At 44.5% G+C, this 25,292-nt stretch overlaps 1 protein-coding gene across 1 annotated transcript in view; it reads right to left on the reverse strand.

Annotated features, from left to right (window-relative positions):
- lhfpl2b (LHFPL tetraspan subfamily member 2b) overlaps positions 1-25,292 on the reverse strand; it is a 210,710-nt gene that overhangs the window by 42,721 nt on the left and 142,697 nt on the right. The window contains exon 4 of the mRNA XM_041186718.1: positions 8,731-9,523. Coding sequence (XP_041042652.1) covers positions 8,731-9,151 — 421 coding nt within the window. The 5' untranslated portion in view covers positions 9,152-9,523. The remainder of the gene's footprint in view (positions 1-8,730; positions 9,524-25,292) is intronic.

A 25,292-nucleotide genomic window follows, 5' to 3' on the forward strand; every position in this document is an offset into this window, starting at 1 on the left:
TTGTAATTTGCCGAGTAGATGCGATAGCTTTCATATCTTTCCTGCTATTCTTTCAAACAACATCCATTAAACATTTCTATTTTCTTGGTTTCCCCTCAATGCCTATCTCCATTTCTCGGCAAAAGTCCTGTCAGCTCATCTCCAACTCTGATACCCAATGACTTACTTACAAGGCCCAGTGTTTGCCTACTTTTTTCACTGATTTGTCAAAACTCATTTAACAAGTACAGTACTCTCCAGTTGCATTTGATAACCCCAACAGTTTTCTCTGCTGTATCCTCCTGCTTGAGGCCAAAGATCTTACCTTAAAATTTTTTGACCAACCAAAATCCTTTCCCCAATCAATATACTGGACTTTCTTCTGACAAAACATCCCACAGAAGACACCCAGCATAATAACACTTCTCTGATGGTTTCCCTCGCTCTACTTTTAATTTTATTTCTTTTCAGTGAGCCTCTTTAATTTTTAGGCGTCAACCTTGGCTCAGTTGTAACAGTCTCGCCTTAGACTCAAGCCCCACTCCAGCAACTTCAGCGCATTATCAGTGCAGTGCTGAGCTAATGATACTAGCTGTGTAGATGTGCCATCTTTCAGATGACACAGTTAAAAAAAAGACTTGATTTATGCTGCACCTTTCACAACCTCAGGACATCCGAGGCACTTTACAGTCAATGAGGTACTTCTGAAGTGTAGCCACTTATGTAATGGAGGAAATGTAGCAGCAAATTTCCATGCAACAAACTCTCACAAATAGCAATACAACGGTGAACAGATAATCTGTTTTAGTGATGTAGCTTGAGGAATAAATATTGGCCAGGACACTGGGGATAACTACTTTGAAATAATGTCATGGGATCTTTTACATTCGCCTGAGAAAACAGACAGGACCTTGGTTTAACGTCTCATCTAAAAGTCAGCATCTCTGACAGTGTAGTGCTTCCTCAGTACTACACTAGAGTATCCGCCAAGAATTTTGGATTCAAGTGCTGGGCTGGAACTTGAACCCACAACCTTCTAACTCAGAGCAGAGAGCCTGCTATCAAGTGAATCATGGCTGACACTCAAAATCAAGATACTGTCTGCCTTTCAGGTGGGCGTAAAAGATCCCACAGCGCTAGAATAGGTCTAGTGAATATTTATCCCTCAACAAACTCCTAAAATATGTGATCTAGTTATTTATTTCTTTGCTGCATGTGGGACCTTGCTGTGAGCAAATTGGCTGCTGCAGTTCCCTATATTATAACAGTGAGTACACTTCAAAAGTATTTAAGTGGATGTAAGGCACTTTGAGATGTCCTAAGGTCATGAAATGTGCTATGCAAATGCAAGTTCTTTCTTATTATCTCAAATACTTTTAACTTTATCTCACTCAGATATTCCCTTTCTAAAGTTTCCTCAGCCTAGTGGTCCAATTTGAATTTCACCATTCTCTTTTTTATATTATCTGGTTTTCACTGGCCTCTCAGACCAGTTCAAGGCTTTCAAAAGTGAACTACAGTCCTTTACTTCACCTCAAGTATCAGTGTGCTTGGATGTTGTTGGAATATTTTTTGAGGTTACAGACGCACCTCTCCCTTCCCCTGCAGTTGGTGGGGCCTCAGTTCATGGTTCCTCTCCATATGGTATTGGAGTGTCAAGCTAAACTGATAATTGTTTTGGAGAGCCATCACAATGTGCTGTAATGTTCTATGATTCTACAAGAACAATCAAAATCTACCAACAAGAAGAAGCACTGTGTCCTCAGATACACAAAAGCAACCAGAATCAAATTAAAAAGATGAGTTTTTATGAGGATTGAGGGTACATATTGGTCTAGACTTGTGAGACTGATGGTCCAATAGCTGCAGTACTATAACTGTAGACATAACTTACATGCCAAAGCCAATGACACATTCTGCAAAACGATCAGATCCTGCCCAGAAGAGAATGGCCCAACCTCCAAATGCAAAATAAAAACAGAAAGTGCCGGAAATACTCAGCAGGTCGGGCAACATCTATGGAGTGAGAAACAGAAGCCAGGATTTTCTGACTCTGTTGTGGCAGGACCTGCCGCGGGAGATTCAGCGACCCAGCCAAAAGCCCATTGACTTTCCGCAGGACTGGACGATCCGGGCAGTGGGCGGGCCGGAAAATCCCCCCCCCACCCAGGGTTAATGTGTCGAGTTGAATGTGTCTCTTCCTCAGAACCTGAAGAGCCATATTTGACTCGAAACGTCAACTCTGTTTCTCTCCACAGATGCTGCCAAACATGCTGAATATTTCTAGCACTTTCTGTTTTTATTTCAGATTTCCAGCATTCGCAGCATTTTGCTTTCATGTAAAAGAAACGATGCTTGAAGAGTAGAATTTGATAGTCCACTTACAGGGGATAGCTACAGTATTCCCAGAATATCAACGTTAAAACTTTGTAAGCTACTTGTCAGACTTTTAAATGTATTCATTCGCTGAACAACTTGGGAAAGAGCCATCCTTAGATGTTTGAATTATAGCTCACAGAAAGAAAAGGGAAATATTTTTAAACCCCTGGGAGTAGGGCCTTCAGACACAGTGGCAGCTGCAGGCAATGCCCCAGACTGCTAACCAACTGATACCCTGGCACTTGCCAGAACAAAGATTTGAAACAACTGCTGTGACTCACATGCGTGTTCACAGTCACTAGCCTGCTTGAATAGGTCTCCAGATAGTGTTGCAACCCCAAGTACAACAAACTAAAGCAAAATAATGCCATTCTCACAGCACCCGAAGCTAACTCATCAACCAGCCGCTCTGTTGTTTTTATAACATTGACAAGTTAAAAAAACACTGAGCGGCTTGTCTTTTGCTTGGCCGGAGGTGCTGTCTTTCCAGAACTGGAGTGAAAATTTTCAGTCTCTCCATTTAACCATTTGATGGCTGAAATGTTCCTTATCATCATCTTGTAGCGAGTGAATGCATGCCTATTGTTGCACATGAACATTCCAGAAACCCACTTTGTTCCAAAATAATAATAAAACATAGCATAAAAGACCAGACTTGCACTTGATAAAATCTTTATCTGTCAACCCCACACTCTGACACTGGAAACTTGACTTTTCATATGACTACCTGATGTATAAAACTTCTGTAACTGGTAGAAATCCCAAGTACCTAGCAATTTCATCAAGAGATCAGTTAGTGTTTGTAACCTGAACTCCGTGATTAAGTTACAGCGCCATGCCATGTCATGTTAGATTCTTTATGTGGTGATTCAAATCAGTTTTCTGTTTGTCTCGATGAAGCACTAACATCCCTAATGAAGGGTTAACAGTTAAAACGTTACCCCCCTGAGGTTATTCTGGATATAACTATTTGTATTGCCATTGGGGACAATGTGCCAAGTATGTGTTGGCAGTGGGGAATCTCAAGCAGCCCATACTCAGCCCATACTCAAAAAATTGCTCAAATCATTAGTACACATACAATGTATTTTCTTAGAAGGACCTCTCGATCATATCTATTTAAACGATCACAGTACCACAGGAGCCAATACCGGAGATTACATCGAGTTCTAAAAAGAGCATACCACATAATACTGGATATAACATTTATACAAGCCACTAATCTATGGGCTCTAAAATATTGTCTCACCCTAGAAACCTTTTGTACAATGGGTAAGTGACCAGAATTCAAAAGAAAATGTTTTGAAATTTGGTTCATTAAGGAAAAATGAACAAACCTATGCACTCAGCCAATATTTATGCACTGAGTCATGGAAAGATGTGAGTTGTGTGTGATACGTAGGTTGCCATGGAGTCAATTGGTGTGTGGAAACTGCAGAACCTGTGGATTGTGGGTCTTGAACCTGGATCTGTAGTTTGGACATTTCCTTTGTACTGTGGTGATGGAACATTGTATGATTGTAATACAGAATAAGGTATTCTTTAAGCAGCTTTAATGAAAATAAACTGTTTATGTGACTAGACTATCAGAGGAAAAATTTGAAGAAACCCTTTCTTATTTATCAACACATACATATAAACAACATATCCATGGGCAGAATTTTTCACTGAGTCGGGTGGACGTGGGCCCAACCCGCTCAAGCGTAAAATAGCACGTGATGACATGGGACGTGTGCTATTGCACTCACGCAATATTTCGGTCGGCAGGCGAGCACTAAACTTGAAAGTGTGCTTGCCGACAATTAAGAGGGCTATTAAGCCAATTAACAGCGCAATTAACAGAGACTTTTCTTTGCCCGTCCAGCGTTATGGTTGGCGGGCGGGCGAATCGGCCAGGCGGCCTTTGCATTTTTCAGGAAACCTCATTCATGGTCGGGATGAGGTTTCCCTGATAAATTAAAGTAAAACTAAATTTCTGTGCACAGCATTTTCATTACCTAAATTTCCAGGTGACTGATTATGAAGCTTGGACACCTTTTTTCCGGTTTCCATGACCTTTATTTTAGGATGTTAAGGTCTTCAGCTCCCTGAGGCAGCTCTTTGCCTTCACGGCGCTCTCTGACTTCAGTGCTCGCCCTCCTCTCACCCCCACCCCAGCAGCACCGAGCCTTTCAGCGCGTGCTTCATGCCGGCTGGCCGTTAACTGGGCAGCCAGCGTGAATTTGCAGCTGGGGGCTGATCACGGTTGGCGGTCCGTTCCCCGGGCATTCCTGGACCCGCTGGTTGCACCCGCCCGCCGGCCTAAAAATCCTGCCCCACGTTTACTTCAGTCTCTAGAGCCGAGCCAATTTTCAAGTGTTCAAATGAAAGAGCATAATCTAGTGGCGGACCCTGTAACAATGAAACAAAACAGGAGCCCAGATTCTTTGCCACGATGGAAAGCCTCTGCGTTGTGGCAAAATAGCGGGAACTGCCTGAAAATCGCAAGTCCTGTCCCTAAACACGGCACTTCCCATTTTCACAGTTGCAGAGGCAGCTGGCCATTTAAATCATCAGCTGTCTCCACTGAAGTGGGATTTTGGTCGACAGGGAGTGTGAAGTACACCTGAAGTGTGCAGATTTGACTTGGTAAGAGCAGGTCTGAACTTTGTGGATTTGTTTGGCTAGCCAGGATCTGGGGACACTTTTGGAGGAGGAAAAGTACCCTTTGGTAGAGGCCAGCTGCTCTTAGGAATTGTTAAATATAGGCATAAATGGTAAAAAGTAATTAGTGCATAAACTTATTACTATCAAGTTCATTGGAGCCACCCTGTCAAAATTGACTGTTATAACGGTCAGAAGCACCTGTCAAGAGGGCCAGTCAAAAGTATCATGAGGTCCTGTCAAAAGCACCTGTCTTAGGGAGCTGTCAAGCTGTAAAGGCATTTAAAAGTCCTGTCCTTTAAATATTTGAGAAGAATGTCTGCTGTATTTCACTCTGTCTGTTGACATACGCCTGAGGACTTCCATTACTAGATTAGTGTTGCATGACTGATTTCACAACCATCCATTATCACAGTGGGGTGCCTACCATTTCACAGTTTTATTGACAGCTAAAAGGGTTTCCAGACCCTTTGATGCAGGACTATGAATTCCAATGCTTATGGTTATACAGGACTGAGGACTTGAATGAAATGTTTGTCATTTGGCTTTATTTAGTTAAAGGAATATAAATGTAGTAAATGGGTTTTATGAGTAAGTGTGCTTATTTCAATATAGTGGTCTACAATGCACACTTAGAACTTCATTTTATATAACTTTATTTTACCTCATGTCTGCATGGGTTCTGAGGACTGTCCATGCTGGTACTAGGTAAATTGGCATAGTAGGTGTAAGGGCAAAGGGTGGGGGGTGAAGGGGGAGCAGGGCATGGATTGGGATGAGTTTGACACTTGGTTGGCATGGGTGTTATAAACAGCCATGCGAGCTGGTGGAAGATATAGTAGGCATAGGGGCTATAAAATGACTTTGGGGTGGGTTGAGGGGCATAGGTTAGCATGTGGGGTGTGAGGGTCCATAGGGAATGGGTGGGAGACATACCTTGGCATGGGAGCATGAGGGGCCATGGGGGTTGAGTAGGGCATGAGGTGGCATGGGTTGGCATAGATGGGGCATGGGGAATGTGTGAAGGGGGTGAGGGCTGGAGGGATGTTTTATGTTTTATTCCTTTTTTAAATTTTTGGACACAGTGCCACAGCCCCAAGGCAGGTGTTCTGCTCACTCTGCCTCCACACCCGGCATCTTCCTCACTTCTTTCAGGGCCACCTGCCCCGACTTCGAATCCAGCCCGCCTCCGCGGACTGAAAATCTGACCTCCGGAGAGCCATTTTGAAAGGTTGGGTTGGCGGAGCTGGGAATTCCCCCGTCTCGGCGTGCCTGACCCAGGTGCCAAAATCTGGGTCAGGGTCGCCCTGGTAATGTCACACACTGCTCAACATACCACAGCATTCAGCAAAGCAGCCTGGTGTCACTTTCATCACAACATCAGCCGTGAGTGGCAAAATTATGTTTTTGCGACGCTTTAATACATTTTAACTCAAGTTCCGTTGCTATGTTGGGTAGCAATATTTGCAAAGCTTCCTGTTAAAGATAATGCTCTTTACCTTTACCTTTTACAATGTGCAAATTGTTAACTGGTCCTTTGCTGACCCACCACACCTTGTGCCCATAGCAAATAACTGCTCTGTCCATCCACTGTTTGTACTGCGGATGTACAACAGGCAAAGAGTTAACAAGCTACAATTCCATCACTTGAAGTGGATAACTATAGATCAGTCAGTGACAGAACAGAAATTCTACTTCAGATTCTGCATCTTTAAACTAATATTGAAAATCTGGAAGTGGCATATTTCAGAGCAATTCTGCACTACACTTACATTCCAAAATAAATATATTGCTTATCTGTAATTAAAAATACTAGGGTTGTCACTTAGCAAAGTCCCTCCAAAAGTCAGGTTGGGAGTACAATACATTCTAACAACGGTTAACAATACAAACGATATTTTACTTCCGTAACAGTTTTCTGTGTAATTTTTAAGCTTATACAAAATTCAATCATTTCACTGCGGAATTCACCCTTGAACTTTGCAAACTGGTACAACACAGACAAACCGAAGGCCAAAAATTTTAATCATCTGAAATCAATATTTTTTAGGCTGAGGATGAGGTTTCTGAGGAAAATGGCCCACTCGCCCCATCAAACCAATGAGAATAATTTCTTAAGCTTGATACCTTGTGTAGTATTGCTGTTCTGGCAGTGAGAGAGTTAATGCACCCAGTATACTAAGTTCATTCTGTGTTGTGGGAATAGCGCAGCTGACACTGGCAAATGATACTAGTTTCAGAGTAGACTGATGAAACTGATTAGATATGTGAATTCCTTACTTTATAGTTCCACCTTCCCCCAACCCACCCTTATTCCCTCAGGAGACGGTTGGATGATCCCACATAATGCCACTCCCTGGTCAACCTGTTCTAACACTACCTGTTCCCTGCCTGCTTCTTTTACCTTTGCTGGATGACTCACTTGCTCAGCCAAGAGCTTCCCCCTCATGATTCGGGAAGTATTCCCACTTAGTAGTCGAGTTGCACAGACCAAGCAGGTTCTAACCCTGGTTTGTGGTGAGTTAGCTATCAGCTGGCACAGTGTTAGGTGCAGGAGTGGGGAGGTGTGGTGGGCGGTGGGACCCTGGGTTGTGAAAGAGCAAGTTAGCCAGAGTTCTCATGACTGCTATCCTGTGATCCCTATTGAAAGCGGTTCATGTGGGAATATAAGGTGCAGACTGGGTTTGGCAATGATGTGCTGTCGCCTCTTAGGAATAACTGTCTGTCGAATATACTTCAAGGCTAACGTATGTTTAATATGTAACCCTAGGATCTCTATGTCTACATGACTTGGTACCACAACTGGTCCTAAATTTTATCCCCTGTGGAACAGAATGCTGAACAATTCTAAGAGGGACTAATAGTTGGCAAGTTAACATCCTTAAAATCAAAACTGTCTCAGGTAAAAATAGGTGTTTTGAAAAGCCTGTCTAACAAGGTAATGGGAAGGGCAACTTTGCATCACACTGATATAGTATATATTCCTCCATTTCCCACCTTGAGGCCACCTCAACCTCAATGCTGAAGAGAACTTCTTTTCAAAATAGCTTTCAAATGTGTGTGTTTGGAAGGTGTGGGTTTGGCAGGTATGGTGAAACTCAATAAAAGCGTGAAATTCCAATTAGATTAAATCAAATTCAAATCATATCATGTAGACTTAAAGGTTTCCTCAGGACTGGAGGTGGGGAGGGGGAAATAACCCTAACATGCACTCCAGTCTCAAATACTCTGACTGCCATGTGGAGGGCATAACATGTTGGAAATACATTAGAGACTTTGTGTTTTGAGGTTGTTTTATCTTTCAAGGAAGGAACCGTGAACAATACACATTGTATGAGAGGTCAGTTTATCAGTACAGGGCTGCACTTAAAGGGAAAACTGGGTGTTTAGGAATTTTTGACAGCCCTTTTAGTATTTAGCACAAACTACATTAAGACCCAGTTACATACAATCATTCAGAAGTTAACTCTGGATATGAGAAAATCTGGTAGTAATTCACTCCTGACTTGGGTTTGTACTGACGCAGCCTTCCAGGTATATGCCTAACTGTAAAATCACTTCTCTGACTAAGTGACTCAGCAGAGTTAGCATCAGTATTCTGGTGCTAATTGTCTTAAAACACAGGTGTCATTTCTAGCTTTAACCTTTGGCAAATCCATCCCCCAAGAAAGAATTCCTAAGTACGTCGGTATAAGTTCAGTGAAACTACCGTTTTATGCTCAAACTTACCTGCGATTCCCTGTAGTAATCCACAGATGTTAAAAATGCTTTTCTTCAGAATACTCTGCACACACATGGTAAAGACTGACACAAAAGCCACGGCACACAGAATGAGAATTCCTGTCGCCAGGAAAATAGCCGTTGCTTGCCAAAATCCACTGGCAATCTCATTGAAGCTTTCAGCATATGGGCCACACAGACTCCCTCGTTTTAAAGTTGGCAGTTTGATGCAACGGCTGTATATGCCCAATTTTGGGTAGTAAGGATCTTTCCAAGTGTTGGAGCGGTTTGAGAGGACAGGTGTGTTGTTAGCCTTTGGCCTGCCCACCAGCCAGTCTGCGCTCATGAAGGCAATCAGTTCGGCAAAGGCCACCACAATACTCAGCAGGGTCCACAGCATCGAGCGGCAGGTAACAATCACATGACACATGGTTTAATCCAAACTGGTGCAAAACCCTTCTCCTCAGTCCGCACTGGATAAAAGCCAAGTAGAAAAATATAGGCTAAACGAGTTGAATGTTGTCCTGTAATATTGTTTAGATCGAGATGCCACTGAAAAGGTAAATCCTTACTTCATCACTGAGAGAAAACAAATGCTGCATAAATTGTGTTCTACTGTGTTCATCAAACAACTGGGTAAGTCTGCGCTGTCCTGTGCACAGGGTTGATTCCTCTGAGCTCAAATTTCAGTGGGTTTGTGTGTCTTTATCAGAGTGCAGCTCAGCACATGACGTTACATTTCACTGGAGGACGTTCCAAGGTCTGCCCACAAATCTTGTTCATATCTATATAAAAGACACACCTACAAGGAAGAGAGAGAGAGAGAGAGAGGGAGAGAGTAAATGTTAAATTAGTAGAACAAAGCCCCACCCTGAGAGGAAAAGTGACCTCTCTTTTAATCTGAACCAACACACAGTAAAGGCTAACAAGAAGCCAGCAAACAGAGTTGGCTGGAAACTTCTAAGACCAAGCTGTCTGTGTTCACTGCTTCCTTTGTTGCTGGGCAACGACAGGTCTCTGCTGCAGTAGAGATTAATACATTTCAGATACTCGATTCAATAAACAGATTTTCCCTCATTATTCTCAGCACTGCATTTCTGAGTTAAATAATGCGTTATCAGAGAGAGAGAGTGTGAAAGAGTATGAATGAGTGAGTGTTCCTTTCTATGGATCTACCCACTGAAAACTAAGCTCAAGGACAGAGTCTCTGTCAGCCTTTCTTTCTCATGATCACATTCAGTGGAAGAGGCTGGAGTTCATGAAAGTAAATTCTCTCAAGATTTAACTTTGGCCATACTTAAAGGAAGGCAAGAATCTCAAGAGTATTCTTTATTCAAAGCACGCCCTCATTTTAGATGGGAATAATTGGAACCATTTGTTCGCACTGATTTTACCCAGCTAGTAGTCCTACTTTACAGGGAAACCCCAGGATCTAGATTTGCTTTTAGGCATTTCAAAAATCATGGTGCCTGTCACTTGCAGTGGAATTGCTATCAAACGTGGGGACAGACCCCAGGTTAAAGACCCAAATTTGCAAATCAATTCAAGCTGAGAAATAATAACATTTTAGTTAGTACATTATTTTTGTACATGAAATGAGAAAGAATTTTGAATAAGGACAATTCCCCATAACTTACGTTTCCCCACTAGGGAAGTTGTTATAAAAAAATATTGATTTTTTTTTCCTCTCCTCCCCTGGATATACCGTCTGAAGCTGGATTACAGCTCCTTGGGTGTTTGTCATCTTCTGGTATTTCACTCATTCTTCATACATGCCCCAGATAGTTAGTAGTAGCAAGTTATTTGACCACAAAGGGAATCGCAACTCAGGCCACTTCCTAGAGCAGGTCGCTGGATAATAATCAGAAGCATGAAGCCTGGCTGATTTTCTCCCCTCCATGGCTGAGGGAATAGCTCAAGTTGAGGTCACCTAACTCCACACAGGGCAGAGATCAATCCTGAGGCTTCCCACGCAATGCATCTGGTAACAAAGGAGCTCGCCAGACTTTCATTTCAAGATTTACCACAGCAGTAAAGAAGTGAACAGAGGGAACAGAGAAGAACATTTTGAAAAAGGTTTATATGAACATACGAAATAGGAGCAGAAGTAGGCCATTCGGCCCCTCGAGCCTGCTCCATCATTCAATAATATCATGGCTGATTGGATTGTGTTTCAAATTCCACGTTCTCATCTACCTTTGATTCCGCTGTCTAACAAGAATCTATCTACCTCTGCCTTAAAGATATTCAATGACCCCGTCTCCACCACCTCCTGAGGCAGAGAGTTCCAAAGTCGCACAACCCTCAGGGAAAAATTTTCTCCTCATCTTTGTCCTAAAAGGGCGACCTCTAATTTTAAAACAGTGCCCACTAGTTTTGGATTCACCCACAAGATGAAACACTTTCCCGCATCCACCTCGTCGAGACCATTCAGAATCTTATATACTTTAGTCAAGACGCGCCTCAATCCTCTAAACTCCAGTGGAAACAAGACCAGGCTGTCTAACCCTTCCTCGTAAGACAGTCCACTCATTCCAGGTATCAATCTAGTAAACCACCTCTGAACCTTTTCTAAACATTTCCCTGAAATACAACAGTAACAACGCCTTAACAGCACTTTCTGTCCAATCTTCAGCATGGTGGTGTGGCTCACCGCCACTCCCTCAAAGGCAACTACAGCTGGACCACAAATGCTGGCCTTGCCAGTAATGCCTATATCTCAAGAATTAATAAAAACCTTCCCTGTAAACTGATTTGGAATGTTATGAATGCATGACATAAATTTTTATTACACTTCAACCAAGTTTCTTGTTAACTCTGGTACTAAAGTGGTTAACTCACAGCAGTAAAGACCGTAAACATTTAACTTTAATGGAACTATCGTTAACTTGACATCAAATATGACCTGATAAGATCTGTTTGACAGCCAAACAGAGGAACCCAGTTTATAATTACAAGACAGAATATCAACATTGACAAGACAAACATCAGAGACTGAGTTCAAATTTGACTTTGTAGAAGCAATTCGTCATTCTTCTAATCCTCTGTGGCTTACAGCATAGATTTTCAAGCTGGAAAAGGGCTGGACGAGTTTATTGTTGGGGGGGGGGGGCTGCATGAGGATACGTAGGGTTTACCCCTCAAATTGCGAGTGACATATGTGTAGTACCAAAGCATCATTGACCAATGTTTGGATGCCACGTTAGCGCCCCCTAGCTCCTGTGCATGGGGAAAAGCACTTGCTTAGAAAGAAAGGGTGGAATTTAATGTCCTCCTTTGAGGCGAGTTTGGAAGCAAGGGGGGCATTTATTGGGTGTGAAGGTGCCAGGAGGGGACCCTGCCTGCTTCCTGGCACCGCCCTGACTAAGTCAGTGGCGGGGAGGTTTGTGGACGGCCTTCCATCCTGGTGCCAATTGAGGCCCTTAACTGGGAAAATAATGCCTACTTATGGGCCTCATAACGCCATTGCTGGTATTCAAACAGCAGCAGGTGGGGCAGTCTCTGTCAGGTTTGCTTGGGGGCTCCTAGGGGGGGTCCCCTTCTCAAAGGCATTCAGTGGCTGATCGAGGGACCCGGCATCAGGAAGGGGGCGGCCTGCTACAAGTCAGCCCCCTGCCCTTGCCTTCGCCCCCGTCCCCCTCCTCCCATGACCTCAACACTGCAGCCCACATCCTGTTTTCACTCACCTGTGGTCTGTGGCCTCACTGAGCCTGGGCCTCTGGTGGGTGCATTGCCAGAAGCTGCCACCACTCTTGCTGGTCTGCCTGCAGTGGACAGCTGCTGGCTCTGATTGGCTGGCACCTCTCCAGGGCACAAGATTTCTGCCCCCTGGGGTCCTTGATGCCAGGCAAGACTCACCACTGGCCACTTAGATGCCTGACTGGCACTTAACATGGCAGGCCTTCCCCCACTGCGGTTCTCCCCAGCTCTCTAGATGACTGGCGAGACCACTTAGCCTGGATTAAACACCGCCCAAGGGGCCACACGGCAACGCGGTTGCAAAAAACTGAAACAAAAAAGAGAGAAAATCTTGGAACCCCAGATTTACATCATCAGATAAATCTTAAACCTGGGTGGTTTGTTGGGCAGGATTTCCCAGTGTCAGAGGGACACCATGGAACTTTAAAAATGGTGGACAGGATGCAATTCTGAGATTCCCGCTCCCATTCCTGGTGCTCCAAATTATTGCTAGCGTGGGAGGAGGGTGCCAATGGGCATGCATCTGCACTGCCAACCTGGCCGGTCTACTCCTGCTCCTATTTCTTGGATCCATTGCTGGAGTAGGCACCTCCTAGCCACCCACAGTTTTCGTGGAGTCAGGCCAGCTTCTCAAAGATTTGTGGTTCACGGCCCCTCAAAGGAATTGTACACCATCGTCTGGATGGGAACCTTTGAAAGATAACTTCAAAAGATCTTAACCTTGCCAAATCATGCCCCCAGGAACCCCACCCATCCTCCATGGCTTCATGTACCTTCCATGCCAACCCATGCCCCCACCGTCCCCAATGGATCCGCATACTCTCCATGTCCACCCATGCTCTACCCAGTCCCAATGGCCTCACATTTCCTCAATGCCAACTCATAGCACTTCCTTACCCAGTATACATTCTGTACAGAAGCAATGACCCTATTGAAGCAATGGCACATGTGGAAAAGCTTATAAAAGACAGCCAATCATTACTTTATTTAAAATATTGCTGATACTGCAACTCTACAAAAGTATCAATCAACCACAACTTTAAAGTATCAACAGCAGAAACTATAAGCATTTTACACCTCTTTATCTTGTGTAAATAAACATTGAGCCACTGATAAAATAGATCTAAGAAAAATTTCTGTCACCCTTCAGGTGTGCACCTGTTTCAACAGACTAATGGAAGTCTGGGATCTCAGCCAAGCATAGGGACCATTGGGGGTGGCATGGGTTGGCATGAGTGGGACATAGGGAGTGGGTAGAGGACTGAGGGGTGTGAGGGATGAGGGCTAGAGGGCCCAACATTTAACACCACAATTGGGGCATGGTCCCAGAGAACCAAAGTGGGCCTTTTAAACAGCACACCTTGGCACTCACTGATCTGCGTCCGTGGGTGGTTTGCATGACTCCAGCACTCATGCCGCTGCCACCTACCCCCCTCCCCCCCCCACCCCCGAATGAAAATCACCATCGAGGCACTATCTCCTGAGGCTGGCATGCCGAGCTGGGTAAATTTCTCGACTCCTGCCACCTGCCTCTGAGAAAAAAGTTCAGCCCATTGTGTCTGAAACATGATTAAGTGACAATGTTGTTTTCTGTGGCAATCGTATCAGCTTGTGATGGCAACAAAGGCCTGGAATCTTACCACTTTAGTCTCCGCTGCAACCATGGCACCATGATCAGGTTTGGAACCTGACTCTGCACAGTGTGCCCAGTTGCTCTTTACCAGAGAAAAAACAATTAATAGCCCATCTTTGGGCTCCCCATTTAATTAGGGATGGGAGGCAGAATGACTCATCCATCCTGTCATCAGAAGGATTTCTAATTAAAGAGATCATGGCATGTTTCACCAGCATTTCAATTTTTCAGGCTGTAGCAACCTCACAGGAATGGAGGAGAGATCTGGGAAGGGTCCTCTTACTCTTACCTGGAGGTCCTGCTGAGGAATCTGAGGGGCTGCAGTCAGGTGAGCTCTCCAAGGACAGGAGGAAGAGGACAACCTCTCTAACTAAGCAGGCATGGATGGAAGAAGGTGAGGAAATTGGCAGCAGGAGGGCATTACAGGCGAGTGGCAGAAAAATTTCAGGAGCTAAGTGCAGTTTTTTTCCTTCACAGCCAGCTTCAGGCCAATGGAAAAGTGGAAGGTGGAGCTACATAAGCTAGGCCCATGCTGTGTTGAAGCCTGGCAGCAGAATGAAGTGTTGTTACAGGTGAGTGAAGTGCTCTACAGGTGAAGTGCCTTCCAAGAAATTGATGGTCACTTGACAAGCAATGATTGCACTCTCTGAGTGAGTGAAGAAGTACTTTGAACAGTAGTCTCTCAAAGGCCATGGCTGGAGCTCTTCAGTGTAACTGATCAAAGCCTTCCCGGCTTGTCAGTTTCACTGAAGAAGCTCTTCCTGCTGTGACTTCAGTGATCCTGGTGAGTTACTGGCAGGCCAGGAAAAAGGATTCAGGGCTGCAGCACCTCAGAATTGCTTTCTTAAGAACCTCAAAGTCTAATTAATTAATTATCCAACCGGTCCAAAGGGGTTCCCTGCTCGCTTTCAATTCATCCCAGGGAAAGCAGGCAGATGACGGGATCCGGACCCGAAGACAATTTCCGGGATTTTCCCACCCTGCTCACACCTGAGCCCACCTCCAATGGCCTAGGAAAGTTCTGCCCAAGGTTTCTGCTAATCCAGTGACAATGTGCAGCACTATTTGCACTTATAAGCTATCTTTTATAAGTGTAAAAACTGTTTAAAAAAATGACAAAAAGCAAAACCCATGGCTACTGACCACAAGGTCTTCTGTGGTGCAAATGCTTCCAAGTGATGCTCACTCTGGTGCAGTTTTTAAAGCAATCTTTAGACACTGAAAGCAGTCTATGCCTGCATGACGCAAGACTTGGACAACATTCAGACTTGGGCGGATACGTGGCAAGTGCTGGGCAATGACCATACCCACGAAGAGAGAATCTATGGGCAGAATTTTCAGGTCAGTGTGCAGGCGCACGCCTGACCAACTTGAGCATAAAATAGTGCATGATGACGCCGGGTGAGCATCCTGACGCCACCCCGTGCTCGCGAGATATTTCAGTTGGATGGCAACACTCAAAAGTCGGAAGCGCGCCCACCGACAATTAAGAGGGAAATTAAGCTCATTAAAGTTGTAACTGTCCCTGATTTTCCGTGGTCCATCCAACCTTACGGTTGGTAGGCGGGTGAGTCGGCCAGGTGGTTTTTACAATTTTCATGAAACCTCATCCAAGGGTGGGATAAGGTTTATGTTATTAGATTAAAAAAAAATCTATGGATAGTATTTTTATAATGTATATGTTCAGGTGACTATTTGTAATGTTTTGACATTTTTGTACTGATTTTAAAATCTTTATTTAATACTTTTGAAGTCTTCAGCTCCCTGAGTCAGCTCTCTGCCTTCAGGGAGCTTTCATTCCGTGTTTACCACACCCACGCTTACGTCAGCACCCGCCCTCCTCCTGCCTCAACATGCTTCACGCTGGCTATTATTTGGCCAGCCAGCGTGAAATCGCTGTCGGGGGCGATCGCAGTCAGCTGTCCATTCCCAGGCCTGCCAATAGCCTCTACATGCCAGCCTAAATATCCTGCCCTATAACTATCACCTCTTGATATTCAAAAGCTGAATCCTCCACCATAAAACATCCAGGCTGTTACCATTGACACGATAACAGAATCAGCTATATAAATACTGCGGATACAAGAACAGGTCAGAGGCTGGGAATTCTGTGGCAAGTAACTCATCTCCTGATTCCCCAAAGCCTGTCCACATCTACAAGGAACAAGTCAGGAGTGTGTTGAAATACTCCCCACTTGCCTGGATGAGTGCAGCTCCAACAACACTCAAGAGAAACTCAACACCAGCCAGGACAAAGCATTCTGTTTGGTTGGCACCCCATCCATCATCTTAAAACATTCACTCCTCCACCATCGACGTACTGTGGCAACAGTGTGTACCATCTACAAATTGCACTGCAGCAACTCACCAAGGCTCCTTCCACAGACCTTCCAAGCCTGCGACCTCTACCACCTAGAAGCCAAAGGCAGCAGACGCATGGGAACACCGCCACCTGTAGGTTCCCCTCAAAGCTACTCACTATTCTGACTTGGAACCATATCATTATTGTTCCTTCACTGTCGCTGGGTCACTATCCTGGAACTCTTTCCCTAACAGTGCTGTGGGTGTACCTACACCACAGGGACTGCAGCGGTTCAAGAAGGCAGCGACACCTATATCCCATGAACAAATCAAAACAATGTTAAGCTCACACCTGACTTGACCAGGTCTAAGCCTGCTTGAAAACTAACCAGAAATAGTAATGTCTTTTCAAAGGACTGACTTTTTTTTAGCCAGTTACTTTGTATTATTCTTCTTTAAGTTTACCTATGCTATCCATCATCTGCTTGCCAATGCTACATTGGAAACAGATACCAGGAGGTGCACAAGAGTAGCCTGGGTGACTTCTCTTCTCTGCATGTGGAGAGTCAATGGCTCAACTTCTCAAAACAAGAGCATGGCTGAGATCAGAAACTTACTGTGTGAGGAAAAGTGGGCAAGACAAAGACTTCTGGGTTTCTCCTCAATAACTGAGATTACCTTACAGCATTTCCCTGACATGCAAACAGCAATTTGAAATGCTACACTCTTCTTCGATGTTCTTGCAGAATCCCAGGACCAACTTGGCAATTGTCCGGTTTACAATGAAACTGATCGGATTCAAATTCAAGCTAGCTAATTCAAGCTAGCTTTCCACATATGCAAAGTTATACAAAGTATCACATTTTAAATTTTACACAAAGATTGTACAGTGACGGTTCATCAGGTTATAACAACAGTGGGGAACATTGAGGAATGGCTTTGTGTACTGGGGCTATTTCCAGTTAAACAGAGAATGCAGTGAAGATATTGAACAAGCTTATTTAGAATTATGAAGGGATTTTAATGGAGTGGAAAGGGAAAGGCCACTTCCAATAATTGGGGTGCCCACTGCGGGTTTTACTTTTAAAATGTCACTAAGGAAATGGGGAGAGTAGTAGAAATTTCTTTATACAAAAGATGATTGCAGTCTGGGAATGTTTTGCCACAGGCAATTGCATCTCCTAAGAAAAAGAGTGGAAATACATTTAGAGCAAAGGAAACAAACTTTTGTGGGATATTTAAGAATCACTCTAGCAAAGCGCCAGCAAGCCACATTAGGGCAAAAGGCCTTGTCCAGTGCTATAAGCTTCTATGATTCTAAACATAGGCTTGCCCACTCCCCCACCCAACTCCAGGAAAAATGTCCCAGGTAATGTGGATGTTCTAATTGTTACAATCCAGAGAGCCAAGTGGTGAAGGATAGAACTGGAGCCAATCCTTCCAAATTGTTATAAGCATTTATTTACAGAGATAAACATTACAAACATGCACCTCCACACCAAACAAGCACAGTTTCAGTTTGTTTCTTTTTATAAGAGCACAAGTGAATCCTAATTAATGTCCACTACCTGCATACTAATAAGTACACGTAATATATAATTACCATTCAGGGATAAAGAGATACCCCGGTTGCTGCATCCTATTTCCAATGCAGGAATAGAACCAGCTCCTGGCTGTTTTGACCTTATTGATAACAGCACAGTAAGCAGAAGTGGAACCCTGGATCTTAGGTCACTTCAGATGCCAACTGATTCCTACTGACTGCCACGATCTGACAGTGCTGCTAATGAAATGAGGGAAATCTGACGCCACGTGGATGGACATTTTTAAAGCTATCAGATACATAGAACACAGAAATGTTAGTGCAGGAGGCCATGTGACCCACTCCACAACAATCCCCTCCGAAGAGGACACTTCCCATTGCCCACCCCCCAAGGGACCCCCTCCATCATCACAGCGCCCCACAACACTTCCCCCAATCTCCAATCCCCCCATGGGACTCTCACCAATCGCCGAATACCCCCAACATCCTTCCTAAAATGCGTTAGCCAGAACTGGACGCAATGCGCCAGCTGAGGCCAAGCTAGTGTCTTGTACAAGTTCAACATAACCGGCTTGCTCTTGTACTCTATTAATAAAGCCTAGGATACTTTATGCTTTATTAACCGCACTCTCAACCTGTCCTGCCACCTTCAATGACTGCCCCAACCCACAACTATCACCTGTCAACCCCACATGGGACTCCTTTCACTACCACCACTCCAACCCCCACCAAAGGGCTCCCCACCCTACCCCCTACCTTCAACCTCCATCCCCCAACCCCCTAACTTCCAACCCGACACAGCCCGACTCGGCCCCTCCCCCTGCAAGGCCCGATCCGACCTGACTTGATCCCCCCCACCTCCGCCCCACAAGGCCTGGCCCGACACAGGCACCCCCCCGTTCCCTCCACCCCCACACCCCCTCTCCCCCCGAGGCCCTACCCAAGCCGGCACCTCTCCCCCAAGGCCCAACAACCCCCCTCAAATCCTGCCCAGTTACCTTATACCCCTATCTTCTCCCCAGCTTGTCAAAGTGGCTGGGTCTTTAAATTTACCTGGTTCACAGCAGCTGGTGTCGTAAAACAGGGGGCATGTCCTCCTTACCTCCAATGCTGCAGCCTTGGACGGAAAGGCTGTGGTAACCCGCTACACTACACAGGTCTCGCCCGGCCGGAGTCGGAAGGTCGCGTAAAACGTGAGCCACTGGGTTTCAAGATTAGTGACTTCGAACGGAGTGGCAATCCTACTCAACTGCCAATCCATCGGAAGTTACGGACTTACATCTGCATCCAATCTGATTTGTTCTCGATATTTTTACAAGTAGGAACAGTTTCTTCCCTATCTGCTCTGTCCAGACCCCTCATGATTTTCAATACCTCTGTCAAATCTCCTCTCAGCCTTCTTTTCTCAAAGGAAAACAGTCCCAACTTCTCCAATCTATCTCCATAACTGAAGTTCCTCATCCCAAGAACAATTCTTATGAATCTTTACTGCAGTCTCTCCAATGCCTTCGCATCCTTCTTAAAGAGTGGCACCCAGAACTGGATGCAATACTCTAGCTGAGGCCGAGCTGGCGTCTTGTACAAGTTCAACATAACCTCCTTGCTCTTGTACTCTATGTCCCTATTAATAATGCCTAGGATACTTTATGCTTTATTAACCACCTTCTCAATGTGTCCCGCCACCTTCAATGACTTATGCACATATACACCCTGGTCACTCTGCTCCTGCACCTCCAGGAGTAGCTTAAAGCTGCTCCCTAGTTTCCACAGTGGCAAGGTTGTGCCATTTAATTTTAAACATGTTTTACATTAGAATGTAGAATTGTTCATTCCTTAGATGGAATATAGCAATGATTATTTCTACTTTTAAAGAAAGTCTTTGTGAATTGGCATCTGTGCATTGTAATTAAACAGCACAAGAGCTATTTGTTGCAGTAATGGCCTGACAAACAGAAATTAGTGCTGAGGTATCATAATCTCTCTTTCAGTTACTTGGTAAGAATATACTTGAATAGGCTTCTTATATTAATACAATGACTTTAATGAAGAGAAATGTTTTAACTTTATTTCCCATTCTCGTAGGAACCAATTTACATTTTTATAAAAGGTGACTTGTTCATTTTGGGGAAGAAACCTGGCACAGTTATAAAATCCAAATGTAAAAGTTTAGGAATGCACAGCTAGGGTTTAAAATTCTCTGTTCTACTTAATTTAATAAAATTAGGTATTGTGATCTGAAATTTCTAATGTACAGATTTCACCTTCCAGCTATGGCCTGGGTGGGATGTAAAGGATAAATTTTCTTCTCACCTGCCATAAGTACTATTTTTCTTAACCACATTTAATATAGTTAAATAATGATAAATATACATGTGTCGATTCAGCTCTGGCAGTCAGGTTGGAATGTTAGATGTTGGTACTACACAATGTACTTAATATTTCAGTCAATGTACTTCATATTTCTTTCATTTTGTTTCTTAAGCAGATATCATGATACAAGCCTACTCATATGTACCTTTTTTTATGCATTGGATGGGGGCATCACTGGTTTGGCCAGCATTTATTGCCCATACTAATTGAACTGAGTGGCTTGCTAGGCCGTTTCAGAGGGCATTTAAGAGTCAACCACAATGCTGTGGATCTGAAGTCACATGTAGGCCAGATCAGTTAATTATGGCAGATTTGCTTCCCTAAAGGGCATTAATGGGTTTTTACAACAATGGTTTCATGGTCATCATTAGCCTTTTTAATTCCAGATTTTTATTGGGTTTGAATCCCACCATAGCAGAGCGCCTGGGTCTCTGGATTACTAGTCCAGTAACAATACCACTACGTCACTGCCACTCCATTCATATGCACTGTTACCTACTGAGGTCCTATGAGCTTCCTGTACACATTACATACAATGATGTTTAACCACTATTTATATTTTAGTAAGGTAATGCTTTCAAACTTAGGTTCCCTTTAAGCTGCATGGCCATGTGCAAGCTGGCCTCTTTAAGTTATCACGTGTGCAGCCCTGCAAAAAATTTAAAGGGCTCACGCATTTAAACAAATCGTCCATGCACTACAAAATAAGAGAGAAGATATGTTGGTTCACACTACTCTTCTGTAGGTTTTGCTATGAAGGCAGTAATGCAGCCTCTGTCAATACAACCTGAGGCAGGGATGCATGACAGCTGTCAGAATACCCTCCCTTTCTCTGGGGGGACACCAGCACAAGGCTCAGTGCCTTCTTGTCCAGTGCAACTAAGATGTGAAGCTCTGCCTGGATCACCATAAGGAGAATCAAAGCTGCTTTAGTTCATTTTTTGGCACCATGCACTGAGTTTCAATTACATAATATCAGCATAGTGTCCTCATCAGTAATTTGATTTGTTCTCTTTAGGGAGGGGGAAGAGAGGATTGGGATTCCAGTGGAACAATTAACCACCTCCTTTCTCCATAACAAGGACACCAATGGGGTGTGAAGATAATCCAATGGCTGGTGCAGAGGGAACACTTCAATGTAAATTTTAAAAATCGCGAGAGACCTAAAACTTCCTGCTGGTTCGCTATCACTCGCCAACACTATCACACAAAGGCAAGATCTACCCCACCCTGTGGCCATATATTGCTTGTGCATTTTGATATTCTGGCTGATGTTTAAAGAAACTGCAATATAAAATGACCGGAATGCAATTTGGAACTTAAAGCCAAAATCATGCTCCACCAAGGCGTAGAAATTACTGTTGAGAGAATAAAAGTTGCAGCTGTTGCAAACATTGGGAAAGCCCCAACACCTGATAGCATTATAATCAGGTCTGATGAAAAGTCACAGAACTGAAACGTTGAACTAAATTTTCATGGAGTCAGGGAGACTCCGTGGGGGCGGTGGTGGGAGGTGAAAATGACAGCTAGGACCCGATTCTGGGATCCCTGACCCTATTTCTGTGGCTTTCGATTTTCAGCAGTGCCATTTAAGAGTATGGGTAGGTTTGGGTTGCGAGCCTCCACCTGGCACTCCTGACCTGGCCGGCTCCATTGCCGGATGGGCATGTCCTAGTCCTCTGTGATCTTCATGGAGTGGGGCCAGCTTTTCAAAGACTCGTGGTTCTTGGGACCTCAGAGGTGTCATGAACCACAGTCTACAAGAAGGAACCTTTTTAAGGTTAAGTTCAAAAGGTCTTACCCATGCCCTCCATGCATCCCTACCCATCCCCATGAATCTCATACCCTCCATGCCAAGCTATGGCACTTCCATACCCATTCACATTACCTCTCAGCCAAGAATGCATAATGAAGCTTGGCTGAGGGCCAGGATATCCAATAGTGTTCTGAAACAGCTCCACCTTAGGGAATACATTGCTTGATTGACAGCTCTGGCTCTCTGATCTCTTCTGTCAATTTCACAATGATCATTTACACAAGATAGAGGTTTCAAGTACTTAAAATTTCTGCTTTTGATTTTTTTAAAGGGTCTGGCTGATTGGGCTGTAGTGAAAGTAATTTTTATGAATAAATGACTTTTTCCAAGCTTTTTATCACATCCTATTGTCACTATAAAGTTCATTAGTTCTGTACAAAGTATATGGTGGATGAATGGGCTTGGAAGTGCCATAACTTGGCATGGAGGTTATGAGGAGGCATGGGGATGTGTGGAGCTTGGCATGAAGTGTATAAGAGGCAATGAGCGGTGGGCAAAGAGCATGAGGTGTCATGGGTGGGACATTGGGTATGTGGGGGACGTGAGGGGGTGTGAGGTTGAGGACTGAAGGGCCTTTCTGTTTTTATTATAACTGGAACAAAGTCCCAAAGCACCAAGGTGGGGCTTTTAACTGCCTGTATCTGCACCCGCACCCGGCTGACCCGGTGGCCGGCTCCGAAACCTTTCCGGGCAGTAGGCCCAACTTGTTCCCTGAGAATGAAAACCCTGCCTTTGGAAGCAGATGTGCAATGCTGGGAAATTTCCCAACTGCCACTACCCACCTCAAAGGTAAAATTCTAGCCTGTTAACTCTGTTTCTCCCTCTGAAGAAGCTGTCAGACCTGCTGAGTATTTCCAGCATTTTCTGTTTTTATTTCCAGATTTCTCGCATGTGTAGTGTTTTGCTTTTGTGTTGTTGTAGCGTTCACCACTGATGGGCCTAAATATTACGCTCCCCTGCCGGGAGGGGTTTGCAGGTGATGGGTGAGCGTGAAATATCGCGGTGGGGTTTCTTGTTGGGTTCCCACCCACCCCGACCTCTCAGCAATTTTATGCTAGGGTGGGCGAGACCTCGGACCCGCCCTTGCCCCAGTTAAGGCCCTTAATTGGCCAATTATTGAACACTGGGCTTCCTGCCCAGCCTCAATTTTTAGGCTGGTGGGAGGAGTTCCCAGGTATGGGGGAAGTCTGAAAAAAAACAGGTTTAGGCCTCGAGCGGGAAGTGGGGTGGGGGGGTGGGAGCATTTCCATTAGAAGCTCCCTTTTAGCTGCGGATGCCCCCCCACCACCCCACTGCTCTTTAAGGTCCTGTAACAGCAGGACCTACTTCCTGCCCACCAACAGCCTCCCCCCTGACACCCCAATCCCTCACAGTCCACCCACCCCCCCTCCCCCACACCCCAGGCCTCCCCTACTCTCCCCGTCCTGAGACCCCCAAAACTTACTTCTTCCTGGAATCCTGGGACTTAGACCTGGGGGCAGTCCTAGTCCTGCCCACTGTGACTTCTGGCGCTGCAGGGACTAGAGAGCTGCTGGGCAATTTGAATGGCTGGCAGTAAGGTGGGACTTCCTCCAGAGTGAGGGGCGGAAATCCCACCTGCAGCCAATTAACATTCATTGGAGACTAAAATCACTGCGGGGCAGACAGGGTCGGGAGGGGGGACGTGATTCTCCAGACGGCGGGACAGAAAACACTGCCATCCTAAAAATCCTGCTTGTGGTTTCAAAGGCATCAGCGGCCCTCCCTTTAGGACCTCCCCCAGGTTCCCACTTTCACACATGAGCTTATACGGTAAATACTGGGAAGCCATTTGTTTCATTGGCAAAACATCATAATTGAGCCTCATCTCATTTTCTTCCAACATCTGGACACACACTTTCCAGCAGGGACTGTCATTAGGAATGGAACCCCAGTAGAGCATTGCCTGCAGGAGAGAACTTGAGAAGGATAGAAAGGATTTGGAATGATGTAAAATGGAGCCGAGGTAAATGCATTCCATATGACACAGGATTCCAACAGAAGCGTATTGATTTTCCCACTGAGCGTTCACTAACAGTTTTTTGTTCACAGCTAATGAATAAATCACTTAATCTGGAGCTAGTTCCCTACACATTGCTATCAGATAAGAAACACCTGCAGCCCACACATACTCCGCACGAACAAAGAAACCATCCAGCATCTTCTTTAATCTACAAGGCAATGGAACAATGCCAAAGGCAGTCTGTAGCAGTTGGTGAATAAATGCAATATTATCTAACATTTCTGGATACACCCTAAATGATATTTTTTTAATTTAGAACTTTTATTCCTCAATACACCTCCGGTTCTCCCACAGCTATCTGTTCTTCCCACAGAAACCTTTATTAGCTAAGGCAGAACCATATGGACAGATTGACCCACTGCCACATTGAATGCTACTTTGCAATCTCTAATGGACTCAAGTGGGGAGTGTTGTGTTCTGCCAGAGATAGAATAGCCCACCAACTCATGACCATCAGTGCCGTTCTGTAACACAGCTTCCAGTAACCACAACTCAAGCTGAGCTCTTCTTAACCACACAACCCTTTAATCCAATGCTCTTGAACAAACTGCACTGGCCACAAACCAAAGAAACTCATTCAATCAGAAGAACGAAACCAAAATTTAAAACTCACCGCCTTCCTATTGAGAATAAGATAGTGTCACTAAATTAATGAGAATAAAATTCACAGCATCCATGAACTGCTCAAGGAAGGTAAAACTAATACCACAGCCACAGTGAAGATGCCTAACTCTGCATACTTTCTTAATGATGAGAGACTATGAGCTGTGGAACAGCAAAGGGATTTAGGTGACCAGGCACACAAATCATTAAAAGCTGGTGCACAGGTAAAAAAAAATCAAAAAGGCTTACTGAATATTGGTCTTTATCTCAAAGGAGTTGGGATTCAGAAGTGATTCAGTGTGGGGAGCCTTGGTCAGGGTACTGAACATCAGGAAAGATTTATTGACCTTGGTGTGGTGCAGATTCATCAGAACGATACCAGCATTAAATTATGAAAACAGGTTGCATAAACTTGCCTTGCATTCCCTTAGGTTTGCAAGGTAGAGAGATGATCTTATCAAGGTGTGGTTAAAATGGCAACGGGATTCACTAGTACAACCACAGTGGAACGATTTCCTATGGTGGAAGAATCCCGAAACAGAGAGTATAATATTAAAATTAGGGC

The sequence above is a fragment of the Carcharodon carcharias genome, chromosome 4 (assembly GCF_017639515.1).
Source record: "Carcharodon carcharias isolate sCarCar2 chromosome 4, sCarCar2.pri, whole genome shotgun sequence".
Lineage (NCBI taxonomy): Eukaryota > Metazoa > Chordata > Chondrichthyes > Lamniformes > Lamnidae > Carcharodon > Carcharodon carcharias.